The sequence below is a fragment of the Anomalospiza imberbis genome, chromosome 5 (genome assembly GCF_031753505.1).
Source record: "Anomalospiza imberbis isolate Cuckoo-Finch-1a 21T00152 chromosome 5, ASM3175350v1, whole genome shotgun sequence".
In the NCBI taxonomy this organism is placed as follows: domain Eukaryota; kingdom Metazoa; phylum Chordata; class Aves; order Passeriformes; family Viduidae; genus Anomalospiza; species Anomalospiza imberbis.
The window spans coordinates 23942050-23957389 of record NC_089685.1 but is presented as its reverse complement, the minus strand read 5'-3'; the positions used below and the strand labels follow the sequence as shown (position 1 = coordinate 23957389).

Below are 15340 nucleotides of genomic sequence, written 5' to 3'. Positions count from 1 at the left end.
GCCTGTCATGAGCAATCTTTGGGAGCCTGTTCCATTTTCCCCACTTATCTCCATGATATTGATAAATGTTTCCATCACAATCTCTTTTAAGTTCATGTTGTTAATTGATTCCCTCTACTTTTCAAAGTCTGACACTCTGAAATTGAAAACCTTTGTGAAACATAAATTACCAGGATGACAAGGTAGTAAACAGGAACAGACTCCGGAGGTTGTTTTAGTTAATATTGTAGCATTAAAACAGAATAGCCTAATACAGATTAATATACAGGTGATTTCACACTCATTCCTGCTGCTATTAGCTAAAGGATATTAAGGTGTGAAAGTTCATTTTTGGTTATAATTTTACACAGTGTGTGGATATTACAACTCAAATTCCACTCAGTTGTAATTGAAGTCATAACCCTTTTTTTTTAATGAAATGGGGATAAGTTTTAGCAAGCAGCATCACAAGAAATCTAACAGGGTCACAAAACTAGTGTGTGTTCAGAGCTTCTCTAGGATTTAAATGTTAATGAGTCTTTTGTTCAGAGTGAGGAAGAAATAAACAAGAAAATGTGACAAATTATTTACCATACTACACAAAAATTTAGGAGTTAAACAGAGAGGGTTGTATTGCCACTGAAGCTGTAATTCCAGAGGGGTTTTTGTGTACATACTGTATAATGAAGAGTGCATAATTTGTGGAGTGGCTGGGGAAAAAGGTGTATGTATACACAGACACAATTTCATCAATATTATATTTATGTGTGTTTGGGGCTTCCCTACTTGTATGTAACAGGAATATAAAATGCTAATGCTGGTAAGCTACCACAGCTGTCTCTTGGACATTTATCAGTTGTGGAACACCCTTCCTGAACTGATTTGCAGAGTTCTTTCCCTTCATTCAAACTCCTCCTGAAAAGCACTCCCTTCCTTTTTGTGGTGCATAAGACTAGAGGTATTCATTAAAGAGAAAACAGATGATGGTCCATATATCTGATTGTTGAAAGTGAGCCAAAAGTATGTCCTGCAAACAGTTGTATGGGTTTGTATGTAAGCCAGGAGCTGAGTTGATATGAAGTGAGTCTCTGCTGAAGTATGCTGCATTTCAATCAGACATCTTAAATATTGATATTACTTCAAGAAATGCCAATTTTGTCTATAAACAATCTCTTAGAAGGATGTAACAAACCATTGACTTAAACACTTTTAAAGATTCATCTGTTCTCTGTTGCATCCCTTCTCAATTTTTTTAATTTATTTTGATTTTCTTAGTAGGAATTGTGTCTGTCCATATGCTTGTGTGGTTTCTAGTAAATTGTAGTTGCTAATAGAAACAAATAATGCAAACAAATTCATAGACCAGATGGGAAATTAATCTGTTCCACACACCCCATGATATTACAGAGAAACTATTTGAGATATGTTTGAGAGAGTTTTTAACTCTTCAGTGAGACACTGATTTGTTGTTGTATTTCCAGCAGCAGTCCAAACCTCTTAATTACCACCAATTCAATGAGAATTTGAAAGGTGACCTAAAAGTGGCTTTACTAGGCATGAAGAAAACCAGTATTTTGGAACTTTCTTAAGATTATTCTATTCATCCCACTGGGAAGATGAGAGTTCCTGTTCAAGCAATGTTAAATTCTCATATTCTGGCCTGGAAAGTTGCTGTCACAGGTGCAGGAGTGACTGTTGCCTGTTTGTGACCTGAGCTGTAATTTTAGAGTCAGATTGCACAATTGAGGAAAAGAAGGAAACCTGCCTGAGTTAGGTTGATTTATTTTATAAAAGGTCACTGGGGTAATATGGAATGCTAAAAGCACTCCCAGCAGGAGAGAATTAGGGACCAGAGCTGTCAATATTGTGAAATAGATAATGTATACCCGATCAATTGAAGTAAGAGAAGTATAAATTCCACCCTGTTGCACTTCATGTATACAAGGTCCATTGTCATTCTCCAAATGCTCATTAAACACATTCCTTTATGTGTACAGAATGGCTGTAGCTGAGCTGTATCTATCACAATGTCGTGTAACTGGCCCAGAAGCCCTCTGTAGAAGTACATGAAAACTACTGTTACACTTCTAACTCCTAAATATGGGTCTTTGACAAAAAAATGGTTAGGTTAGAGGGAGAGAAGAGAGAGGTCAGAAAAAGCAGAAAAAGGCAATCCAAAAAAATAATTCAAGCCAGAACAACACAGTGGCAAAGGACTAATTGAGCTGTCTCATGATGGCAGAAGTCATTGTGCAACTCCAGTATTTGCTTCTAACGTCATTGGGGCTGGGTCATAGAATCATCAAATCAAAGAAAATGCCAGGGTTGGAAGGGACCCACAAGGATCATCAAGTCCAGCTCCTGGCCCTGCACAGCACCATCCCCAAGAGTCACACTGTGTGTCCAAGAGCATTGTCCAGAAGCTTATTCTGTCAGGCTTGGTGCTGTGACCACTTCCTGAGGAGCCTGTTCCAGTGCTCAACAAGTCCTGTCACCGGCCACAAGAGTGAAGAGATCATTCTGACTGAAAGTTTCTAGGCTGTTGGTTTCTGAGCTGGTTCATTTTTTAAAAGAACTTGATAAGCCCAGATGGTGATGGCATTTTATTTCTTGTTCTAGTTAAACTTATTCATTTGTTCCTGAAAAACAAATGCAGTTGGATATGTGTTGGTCTTACCATTTAGATTGCCTTCATGAATGCCTAGCTCTTCACCAAGTTTCTTATTTAGCCCGTTGTTTGATTCTCCCTCTGAAATGGAACCATGCTTGTGTTCAGAGTTCTGTCAGGATGACAGAGGGCTCCCCTCTTCCCTGGGTGTTCAAAGGATTGATAAGGTATTGAAGTTTTATTACTTAAATTGTGAAGGTTGTGGTTCAATCTAGGTGGATGGCGGTGTATTAGGAGTTAGAGTTAATAGGGAGTCTGTCAAGAGATGTAGGTTACTAGTATGAATTTTAGTGGTATATTGGATTTTGTGTCCCTGTTAGTCTGTGACAACAAGGGCTGTGTTCTGGAATAAGTGCTTTGGAAATGTTGAGATATGAATAGTCAGATTCCCACCCTGAAGTCTTTGGTGGCTCAAGAGAAGACTGCATTTGTCTAGCCTTTGATGAAGTGCAATAGCAACTTCTTGAAAACTACAGTCAGATGTCTTTGGCTGGTTTTTTCCAAGAGCTGGAGATGTTTGTTGCATGCGGTAGTCCATCAGGACTGTAGTTCATACATTATAAGGGCATTATGAGGACTGCAGCTCATTGGATTGTTTTTAAATAAAGATTTTTTTTTTAATTATTTAGTTCATTTGACTGGAATTTGTCTCCTTGTCAAATACAAAATGTTTCAGAGGGATTGTGTTGGTTTCACAGACAACCTGCTAGAAACCCAGCACATTGCTCGGGCTCAGTCCTGCCTCTAAAAGATCCAGGACCAGTAGCCTGCAGTTACCAAAAAAGGGGGCTGCCCCCAACTGTCTCTAGGTAGACCTTAGCCCTGCCAGCAAATGAATGAATGCCCTCTGAGCTCTTGAACTCTCCTTGAAAATACAGCAGTGCACCAATGGATATGTTATTAGTGGACATCAAGACCATCCTAATTTTCATGGACAGTCCATGGACAGACTCTCCTTTCATAATAATCAAGCCCTACTTACAGCTAGGCAGCTTTTTGGTACCCTTTACTAATGTTCAGAGAACTTAAGTAGATGGAGGCCTTCAAGTGCCATCTCCCAAAACCATTTCTTTGAATTTCTTTGCTTGAGAAATTTGATCTTTTTTGTTTTGGAAAGTGCCTGATGAGAACTGTACAAAGTGTTCCAGACAGGGTCTCTCTGGGGCTGTGTACAGTCAGTGTTCCTGCTGGAAATGCCTCCAGAATAAATTAATTGACAGTTTGTATGCCCAAAAGGTGTGGCTTACATTTATGCATAAAATAAAAACATTTATGAGTCACTAATGAGTCTTGAGCCACCTATCAACTTTGTGTGGGGGTCTTATTGAATATCACCAAACCAGGTTATGGACTTTTTGTTTGGGAAGATAGCTGTGATACAGTAACAAGGGAGGAGGGTTTCACATTTTTGATCTGAGGTGCTTCTAAAAATAATTTCTTCCTGAAACTGGGAAAAATGCAGACTGAAAAGTTAACTGAGTGAGGAGTAAACTTGATTGGAAGTGTCAAGATATATCCTTCCATCTGGTATTTCCACTTGATTTCTTTTCAATTGCTGATAACAAGCAATACATAAGAATCAAAACACACGTTTCAATGCTCCTAGAAATACAACATTCCTTCTTGGTTTTTCTTTCCCTACTAATAGTGACATGTCATTGGGTTTGTTTGTATTTTTTCCTTTGGTTGAAATATTTGAATGTTGAGAACTTATTTTCTCATATAATTTTGCAGAAAATATGGAAATAAGAGTTAATGTTCTAAATTAAGAAAACAGGCAGAAACCTGCAGCTCTTGTAGCTGTATTCCCTTCTACTCAACAAGTATAATGTGTGTTTTTAAAAGGTGAGGCATTCATTAGGGCAGTGAATGTTTGCTGTATCTGTGTCAGCCTGGCAGCTCCCTCCCTCTTGTCAGCTCTTTATTCTGTTCTCTCTATTACCCTTAATCCCCTGGACTGCCTACTGAATTGCATCTTCCTCCATTAATCCACCTGCTCTGCAGCTCTCTCAGATTTTTCTGAAAGGGTTTAGGGAAAATCCAGTATCACATTCAACTACTCCCACTGCTAATTCAGTTTCTCTTCTTTTAATAGTTACCCACATCAGAAACATGTGATTTCTCCTTGAGGTATTTATTTATTCCCCAGGATTGACAGTTCTCTGTTTTGATCATAAGCTCTCCAAATCTTTTACCTGCATGACAGCTCCATCAGATAAAGGGGTGACACTCTCTAGGATATCCTCCATGAAATCATGCTGTTGGTGCTCATTTCCCTCTACCCTTTTCCTCTCCACAAGGCTGACTTTCAGCCATCATTCCTTTCTTTTGCCTTCTTTTCTGCACATCCTGTTCACAAAAGCCAGCATTTATCAGGGGTTGGGCAAGGCTGACACCACCCATGCCCCCCTTTCCCCTCCGGTGCCAGGTTGCCTCCTCATGGGTGCCTGCAGTAGGAGGTTGTCAGTCCCTAAGTCCTGCTGTCCTCCTCCTTCCAGACCAGGCTGTAGCACAGGGTGAAATGGAGGGGCTTCACACTCCCTCCTTCATTGCCAGTGATCAGCCATACCTTTCCTTTCCCAACCTTGTGCTAGGGCCTGGCTCACCTGCTGCCTTTTCTGTTAACTTGAACAGTCTGGTGGGGAGAACATTTGATCTCAGGCATCCTGGAAGAGAGCGACAGTTTCCCGGTGCTGTGGAAGAGCAGTCAGCACACAGCTGGGAAATGTTACACTCCTCAGGAGAACTGACAAACAGGAGCTGGTTCAGCAGTTTGGTTTCTGTCTTTTACTCCTTTTCTGTAAAGGATGCCAGCAAGGGCATCCTTTGCAGGAAAGGATTCATCTTTACCCTGTGCTGTTTATTCCCCCTCCAGTAACTGGAATGTAGCAGTATCAGTGATGTCTGCTGAACTGGTGCTAGTTGTCTGTCTAGTTAACTGTTCATGGAGGAGGGAGGAAAAATGAGGAGGGAGAAAAATCACCTGCTTGAATAATGTCTGAGAGCTCTATCTTTTCCTGTGTCATGAACCCTCTGTATGTTTCATCTGCTTCTGCTGGGTGGGGGGAGCCAGTTATGGGGAAATTTTCTGTGAAAATTGTTTGTGGGTTTAGTCAGTAGTGCTTTTCATTGTAATGACACATTCAACAACTATTTCAAGTAGCAAGCTTAAAGGTTCTATACTTTTACCTCCACCCCACCCTCAGAAATCAGGCATTTGTTACATTTTGTAGCATTTTTACTTTGTAACTTGTTCTTAGCTACTTAGGTGGCTGCCAGTCTTGCATATTTATAGATCTCGCAATGGCAATACAGTTATGGCAATACAGTAAATGCAGCAACCTGTGTGTGAACTATGAGCATTATATGCTTCCTTATAGAAAGATTTGTGCATCAAAATGCTTAAAGTCTTCTTCATTTTATTATAAATTATTTTAATTAAAAAGCTCTTGTAATTAAATTCCCTTTTCTGCTTTGAGCCCTTTTTTTTATCTCCTTCAATAAGATGTTTCATTTTTAAATTCTCTGTAGTTCCCATACTACTGCTGTAGAGCAGAACCATCTGACAGCATATTTTAGTTTTTGGGAATAATTCAATAATTGTCTTCCAGTGCAGTTGGTGATGTTACACATTTGAGGGAACCTTATGAGAAAAAGTACTTTAGGTAAATAGACTTTTCAGTGTGCCTTATAGAATTGCAGTCAGCTTTCTATATTTTGTATTAATTCTGCAATAATTGTGCTCTGCTTTTCTATTTCAGTATCTACTAGAAATGAAAAGCCTAATTCTGCCCCCTGAACATATTCTGAAGAGAGGGGACAGTGAAGCAATAGCATATGCTTTCTTTCATCTTCAGCACTGGAAAAGAGTAGAGGGGGCATTGAACCTCTTACACTGTACATGGGAAGGCAGTAAGTAGTCCTCTTTCTTACAAAGGAGCTAATCAAATATTTTTATTGAATGTCATGAAAAAAGTAATAGTTTTTGTCAAGTATAGTATGTGAGAATTTTGGACACTGTTACATCCTCACCAACATTGAAATATTTGAAATTTGAACTGAAAACACAAACTTCATTTAATGAGTAAAAGGGGTTTGAAGTCTTGTGTTTGCTGTGTAATACTGAACAAAATTTCCCAACTTCTTTGAGACATATTTTCTTGCTTATAGATAAAGAGATAATAATTTAACTAATTTAATTCCAGAGATTTGTTTGTCATTATTTGAATGAATAGTTTCAAACTGAGGGTATATTCAGATTGGACATAAACAAAAAAATAATTTGCAATAAGGGTAGTGAGGCACTGTCACAGATTGGCCAGAGAAGCTGTGAATGCGCCATCCCTCCAAGGGTTCAAGACCAGGTTGGATGGGCTTCAAGCAACTTGGTCTAGTGAAAGGTGTCCCTGTTCATGCCAGATTATCTTTAAAGATCTCTTCCAACCCACACCATTTTGTGATTCTGTGAATGCTTTGATATTTGGAAATTAGGAGTGTGCCTTATAGGCAGATGTATATTAATGTATGCTGTAAAGCAATGCTGTATTTTATGACTTTGTTTTTAAATGGACAAACTCAAGTGAATTCAGTGAAGGATTTCTGGGATGCATAGGAGACTGGAATATGTGATATAGGATGAAATGCTGAGGAAGCTGTTTTTTTTCAACTTGGAGAAGTCTCATGGTGGGTGAAGAGATGATCCAGTTGCTGTCTTCCACCATCCAATAGAGAGATATGGAAGAGAGAGTCACAGTCTTCACAGAACGGCCCAGCATAAAGACAAGAAGCAATACACACAAGTTCAAACCAGATAAATTTAATCCAGACCTAAGAAACATATTTTCACAGTGTGGATCTCCTGCCCCAGAGATACTCAGAGCTCAGCTTGACATAGTGAAGACATGACAGAGAAGTTAAATGTAATTAAATACTAGTTTTAACCAACAGTCTACATATAACACATGGTCAGTTGCCCTTGCTTTCTTTGTATGTGTTTATTTGTAGTACAACTATAAAAGCCCAAGTGCCACCACTGTGTTTGGGCCATGTTCTCTGTACAGGAGGTCTATAGTTTCAAGTTTAACCAAATTTCAAAAGTGTCTGGGGTGATGATTTGTCACTATTGATTTCTAAACTTGTGTCAAAATTCCTACTGTTTGCATGAGGAAAAGAAACCTAGGAGTTCCCAATTGCTCCAGTAGCTCTTGCAGCTATTGTATATGGTGAGTGGCAAACTGCCTCTGTGCTACCTGAGTCAGGTAATGTAAAATAGGATCACATAATACCGTAGGAGTAAGGCAGAGAAGTACCTACATAGACACAAACTGATCCAGATGAACCAGAGCACTTCCTTCCATGGCTGATAACATTGCTAAGTAAAGCTGTTTTGCTGTTAATATCCCATAGCTGGTCTCATATCAAGCATGACTGCTTAAATTGAGTAAAATCTATCCAGACATTTTTCACTTATTTTGTAAAAGCAACATCTTTACCTCACATTGTATTTTGATTAAAATCTTAATATTACTGTGGCTTAGGATAAGGTAGAAGAGGCTTGATTGTCTGTTTCAATATTAAGCTAAATTGGAAGGAAAAACTTGTGTTAGGGATTTTGAAGAAATGAGCATTGAACACATTCCACATATGTTTTTGTACAAGTTTGTTTTGTGTTAAGATCATATGCAGCTTGGATTATTGTATTTGTACTTGGCTTTTTGGGTTGCTATGGAGAGGGGTGGTTAATGCTGGAAAGGCATTACAGCCCAGGTTGGTTTACAGTCTTTTAGGATCTCTGCTTTCTTTACTATTGCTTTAAATACAGAAATCAATAAAAAATACAGTAATATAATTTCACAAAAAAACACAACTAACATCATTTCAATGCAGTGTGCACAGCTGAAAATATTGGGGGACTGTGTATTTAAACAAATTCTTAAGTGGCCTTGTTAGCGAGGGATAATGGAGTGTTATTGTGTGGCAGTGGGCTGTACCTAACAACTTAAGTGTACAGTGCTTCTAGGACATCTGTTGGGGAAAATACTGCTTCAGTGACTGACTTTCATAGGAGTAGTGAGAATAACATGTTGATGACATTTTAACAGTGAAAATAATATATAGGATAATGGATGCCTTGATGCAAAGCTATATTTCCGTCAAGTATTCGGATGTTTCCATAAACCACACTCAGATGGCCTATGACATCAGCACTGTCAAGATTTAGCAATCCATTTCCCTCCCTCTCTGTTATTATTTTCAATTTTAAAAATTCATAAGATTAAGTATTACTTAATCCATGACCTGAAGATTTATATTGGAAACCTGACTTGATCTGCTGCATTTAGAAAGAATGCATGAGAGGAAACTGGGTTTAATAATTTAGTATTAATCTTTGATTGCCAAATAGAAAATGAAAACATGACTGTGTTGGAAAACTGGTCCTCAGAGCTCATGTCACCAGTGTTACCTGGCTTGCTGGAGTGTGATGGAAAAAGAGTAGTGTATATTTTCCATTAAAAACTTCTATTATTCTTGATGCACAGAGACTGTGAGTATTGGTCTGCATTTTCAGGCTTGGCTGTTCATTTTTGTAGGCTATACCTATTATATCAGATACACTTCTTTCCCCTGAAATTTAAAAATTCTGCAGCCTAAAAGCCTAAGACAAAATGTGTAAATTTGGCTATGGAATTGGAAGCATAATGGGCTTTGATTATGCAAACATTTTTGTATGTCCTTGTAATGTGGTCTCGCCTGACATTCATGAACATTGTCTCAAGAATAAAAATAAACATAGGAGTTTTTGTGATTAAAAGCTTAATATAGATTTCTATTTTGGCATCTCATTAAGCAATTTGTATGCTGTTTGTAACCAAATATAAATGTTTTGTCTATGTTTGTTTTTCAGAATTGCAAGTGTTCTTAAGTATGACTGCCACACTCACAGTAACTTATGCACCATGTTTTCTTTTCAGCTTTCAGAATGATCCCCTATCCACTGGAAAAAGGACATCTTTTCTACCCTTACCCTATTTGTACAGAAACTGCAGATAGAGAACTACTACCATGTATGTTCAAAGTTTTTTTTCTTATGATTGACACCGAAGAATTGTTTACCTGAGTCTTGCAGCACGGGTCTCCTTTGATGCCTTTTAAATTGAGTACACTGGATTAGAATAACCAGATTGACAGTGAGCCTCTGGAGCTCCCGTGATGGTTCAAGCGGCAGGTCCTCAGCATAGTTCATAACAATTAGCTGTGTTTAGTATTTTTGACAGCTTACAGACAGGGAGAGATATTACCAATGAGATCCAAATCAGCTATATCTTGCTATTCTCTCTTGCCAAGACACTGATCTTTCATCTAGATTAACATCCCATCAAACCAAAAGCACAGTGTCACAGCCTTGTTAATCCTTGGTAGACACACGAGCTACTTAAATTCCAAGGCAGAATCCAACTTGCTTGAGGACAGCTGAATCATTACTGCAGCTAGTACTCATGACAGGCTGTGCTTGCATTTTCCAAAAAGCAGTCTTTAATAGCAAGAAAGAGTTTTCTTCATGTTATGGCGTGTGTACTATTAAGAAGAGATTGATGTGAAGTCATCTCAATTTTATGTGTGTTGATAGCGTGTATTAGGAAAGTGCCAGCAGTGTTCCCGGATACAGATATAAAGAGAGATCCAGCCCTCAAGAAGCATTACAGTCTAAGCTAATGAGACTCATTGCAGTGCATGCAGTGAAGCACAGGAATGCAGAGGAAGAGCCAAAGCAGCCAATCTTGCAGTTACACTTCATTCCCACATGTTCTCTCTGTGGGACTTCGTGTGAGCATGAGTGGAACACACACAAGTTTGCAGGGTCAGGGCAGAGGAGGGAAATAAAAGTTTATTCAAGGAAGAAGACTCTTCTCTCACCTTCTTTCTCCCAAAGAAGGAATAAAGAAAAATTTGTTCTGGAACAAGTAAAATGAAGCCTGCTTCTGCTGGGAAGGCTGGTTTTGAGGGCATTTGCATCCTTTGTAGTCTTTCATTCACAGCCTCTCTGGTTTGGGCTGAAAAAGATGTTGCCTCTTTTTATAAGCCTACATGAGTAAACATTAGGTGAGAATAATATAGTGAAAATCCACTCATTGCAAGTCTCTCCTTCACAGCACATTCTTGCTGATATTACGCAGAAATCCTTGGCAACTGCCCGTATCTCCCCACCCCATTATAATCATCCTAATTATAACAACACCTCTCAGAGTGCTCTGCTTGCTTTACTCAGAGGGATGCTGAGCTGGGGAGGGTGGAGTGTCTGGAGATTTAGGAATGACAAAGTCATGCAGAATAGCTCAGCATTCTTTTTTTAGATGCAAAACGAATTGTTCTTGTCAAATGTTACAAGCTAACAGTGGGACTCTTTACCAGCGCATGCAGGCAGGGTGTTCTGCTCTGGCAGTTATGGGAAATGCCTTTCACTGCAAAATCTCCTGGGTTAGAGGAGGGAAGGGTTTAGAACGCTGTGACAGACACAGGTGGGTTAGAGGGGTTTTGCATACCTGTCCACACCCTTTAATTGTGTTTTATGGGAGAGTCAGCTGGAATTATATCAAAACAAAACAATCTGATAGGCTCTCCAAATTAAAAATATCAATTGCAAAATTTTTGCCCTGACTGGATATAACAGATTGGAACAGCAGGGTTGTGCCTGTGTGAAAAGGCAGTGCAAGAAAAGTGCAAGAGATCCTAGACTTACAAAGTCCATGTTCTGGTATTTCTTCTCTACATTTATTCTAAATCAAAGAGAAGTTGTAATCTAGCCCTGCTTTGTTGTTTTGTTTTTTTTTTTAACTGATCAAACTAGTAGACTCAAGAGTCATACATACTTACAGTTTTAATATTCTAATTTAAACTCTTATGAATTCCTGCTTTTGGTTTTGAGAACCACTCCACTCTGGATGAATGCAGTCATGAATGTTGCTGGATTACCCTGTGTTTATGTCTTCTGCAAGTACAAAGAGATGAGAGCTGATGACTGAAGCAAAGAAAGTAGGCAAAATGGAAGAGTCATGTTTCATATATATGAATAGCCATAGGATTTGAGTGTATGGGAAGCCTTGAGATTGGTTCTGTATGAGAAAAAATGTTTCAAAGTTTGCATTTATCTTGACTGTAGCTCTAAACTACAGACTGAAGGAGTGAAACAGACAGGTAAGAGTCCACCCCACCTTTTGCCAACGTAGAGGAATTTCACCCTGAATCTGAACTGCCATAAAAGTTTAGGGATTATATCCCTCTGGTAAAATATTCATTATCTTCTTCTAACCCTTTAGTCATCTCAGTGCTGTTTTTTCCAAAGCCCATTGAAGGATTTTTTATACCAGAGTCAAGGAAATGGCTGTATTCCTATCAATCTATATTAACAAACACCTTAAAAATTCACTGTTCATTTAATTTCCAGGTTTTAAAACACATGTTTCTGTGTCCTTGTCCTGCTCTTGGGATAATTTTTCTTGCTCTGCAGATAAAACTCTCAGAATTTACAGTTATAAAGGCTGTAGTTTTACAGCCTGCTTCAACTGGTCTGCAGCAATGCTTCCATATGTTTGAGCTCACTGCTGCTTCCAGGCCCGTGTTTCTGCACTCTCTTTGTATCAGCATTAGCAAACATGCAGCCATGGGGTTAAATAATTATATAGATTAAAAAAAAATAAAATGTTTTATTTCAAAGTCTGTTTTCTGGGATTGGCTGTTGCAGAGCTGCATTGTAGTTATTGCTGACACAAGGAAGACAAAAGTGATGTGGACATAGCACCAGAGTAAACCAGAAGTATGATCTTTAGAGAGAATTGTTTGGCACAGACAACTGACACAACAATAATGTCCTTAGATGTATCAGACCTTCCATCTTCTTCTTCCTTCAAAAGTATCTTTGTGTATCTCTGGTTGTTCAAACGATATAAGGACATTGGTTTGGTTTTGCTTGCTGTTGTGTTTTGATTTTTTTTTCAATGTATAATGGCTTCACCTTCTCATATCTTTTTCTACAGCATTTCATGAGGTCTCAGTTTATCCCAAGAAAGAGCTTCCCTTCTTCATCCTCTTCACTGCTGGGCTCTGTTCTTTCACAGCCATGCTTGCCCTCCTGACACATCAGTTCCCAGAGCTCATGGGGGTCTTTGCAAAAGCTGTGAGTATTCTCTGCTGCTGCTCCCTTCTGGTAAATAAAGACACCAATGCAGGAAAATCTGAATTAAATACTTCCAGGTATTAAATGTCTGCCTACTCAGAAGCATCAGTCCATATCTGAGCAGGGGATATATGCACAACTGTTAAGGTTGCTACTACTAAGACACAGCTGCTTGTCTTCTCTGGTTTATACGGCTCTCTTATTAGATTTGATATCTTGTGATTTTGCCAAAAAAAAAGGGCTTGGTGGGAGAAGTTAATATCTGTATTTCCATATATCATCCACTAAAATAAACTAATAAAGTTAGTTATTAGTTATTAGAACCCCTCTATTTTGTGTAGAGTCATAATGGCTGATGTGATTTCCAATGCAATAGAAACTCTCAGTATGAGCAGGAATAGAGAGTACTGCTAACCAGGACAAATTTCTGTGTTTTTTCCCTGAACTGCCAAGGAGGAAGTAGTCTCAATATTTCCCTCATAACTTTCCTGAACTACATCCAGAGAAGTCTCTCCTAATTCTGCTTTTTTAATCCACCAAGAATTCATGAATTTTGGAGAATGAGGGGAAGAGCCATGAGTTATTCTAAACCAAACTATCTTTGCAAAACCAAGAACATCACTGCTCCAGCATGCTAGGAGATGAAAAATCCACTAACAGAAAAGCTTTAGGATAGTTAAAAATTCCTTCTCCAGTAAATACTGGGTATCTTCCATTGTAATATATTTTCTCAAATATATTTGTCTCTGTTTTAGGTCTCATGTTTCCAAACTGGCCTCCTGGCTTTGTTTTTAATGTCTTTGGTACTTTTGATTTCAGGGTATAGGGAGTGGGGTGGAGGAGGCCAGGCTGAAAGGTTTTGGCAGATTCCAGATTGTTAGTGCTCTTGCAAACCCTTTTGCAAAGGGCAAGAGATTCCCTTTGCAGGTGAGTTGTGTCTTCTCTTAACCCAGGCCTATGAGTGGCTCTGGTACAGCAACGGTTCATGCAACAAGAATTTTTTTCATTAGCTCTAGAAGACACAAAATAAGATCAATTGTAGCAGAAGATACCTCTTCTTTCAGCAAAAAGTGCTGAAACATACCTGAAATAATATTACTCGTTCTTGTGTCTCGAGTGTGTATGTAGGTGTTAGGTAGAAAGTAAGTGTTTAACTTGGGAATATGATCATAAACTTCTCTCTAAGGCTTTTCTTGGATTCAGTGGTTGGGTTTTTTCTGTTCCTTAGTTACTGAAGTTACTGAAATGTATGATCCTTGTTTGGTCTTTCAGTCAAATCTTTAGTTTTCTGATACTGTCACAGTTGTAGATCCCAAATCTGTCCCTGTTAGCCTTGTTCCTGTGTTTATCAGCCTTGTATCCTGAACAAAGACTATATGCTGGCAGCATAATAAGATTTTATACTTAGTTCTTCTGCCACAGAAGAAGTTAACATGTATTTCTCAAATGTATTAATAATTAATTAAAATGAATCTGTATTTCAATATGTATTTCAGGAGTGCTTTGAATACCTGAGTTCTGTGACATGTAGCTGCCAGTGTTTTTTCCTGTGATAAAATGTCCTCCCTCTTGATTTTTTTCACAGGTCTGTCTGAACACTAATATATTGAAGACTCTTTGAATGTTGTGTTCTGTACTAGAGAGAAGATGTTAAGATAAATTTTGGACAGTGTTGCAGAGTATGTTAGTATAAATTACAGTTAGTGATGCCTCAGTGTGTAGGGCAGATCTATAGATAACCCTGAACCATTTTAAACCTGAATCTCAAGACACGATGTTTGTCTCTGTGAGGTGGTCTGGCATACCCCTGATATGAAAAAGCCTCTCTTTTCACTAGGTTGTGGGTTGAGCTTTTAGTGGCTTTAGTATGAGCTTCATTCTAGGATGTGAGATGTGTGGAAACTTTTGTAGTTCATCACTTTGATCTTTGTAAAGATGGGGCTCTTGCTTTCTTCACTGCAAAATCCATAAATCTCTGTATGCGCAAGGTTCAAGAATTTGAAAGTCTTTATGTGTGAATTATGTCGTTTTGATCATGCTGGAGGATTTTACAGAGGGACACAGCAAGAATATCTTATTGGACAGCTCTCTCTTGAGGTGTATTGTCTCCTAGATTTTGATCTGAATGTGTATCTGATTTCTTTGCAGTTTCTCAGCACCCTCTTTGCCCCTTTAAATTTTGTGATGGAAAAAGTAGAAAGTATCCTGCCCTCCAGCCTGTGGCACCAGCTGACAAGGATCTGAGGGAGCATGCCCGCTGACTGACTGCTATGACATCTTCTGTGCCAACTTTTTGTTGACCACAAGAAAGCATGATAAAAAAGGGAAGCAGTTATAAGACTTAAAAACTCTTCATGGATTGTCTGTTCTCATATAAAAACTGTTTTGTTGTACAAAATACATTGATGTTAGGTTCTATTATATTTTGCCTTCAGAAAAGAAAAAAATAAACTTTTGTGTATTGTAGCATTGCTGTCTTTTGACTTTTTCAGAACACAGATCCTAGGTTTCGGTTTTTAAAC

General features: G+C 38.6%; 1 protein-coding gene across 3 annotated transcripts in view; it reads left to right on the top strand.

The window, feature by feature from the left end:
- Positions 1 to 15284, top strand: part of ST7 (suppression of tumorigenicity 7) — a 132459-nt gene extending 117175 nt beyond the window's left edge. For all 3 annotated transcript variants that reach the window (XM_068189907.1, XM_068189910.1, XM_068189908.1), the window contains 4 exons: positions 6409 to 6559; positions 9619 to 9711; positions 12679 to 12818; positions 14967 to 15284. In XM_068189907.1, coding sequence (XP_068046008.1) covers positions 6409 to 6559; positions 9619 to 9711; positions 12679 to 12818; positions 14967 to 15062 — 480 coding nt within the window. In that variant the 3' untranslated portion in view covers positions 15063 to 15284. The remainder of the gene's footprint in view (positions 1 to 6408; positions 6560 to 9618; positions 9712 to 12678; positions 12819 to 14966) is intronic.
- Positions 15285 to 15340: the final 56 nt, after the last annotated feature.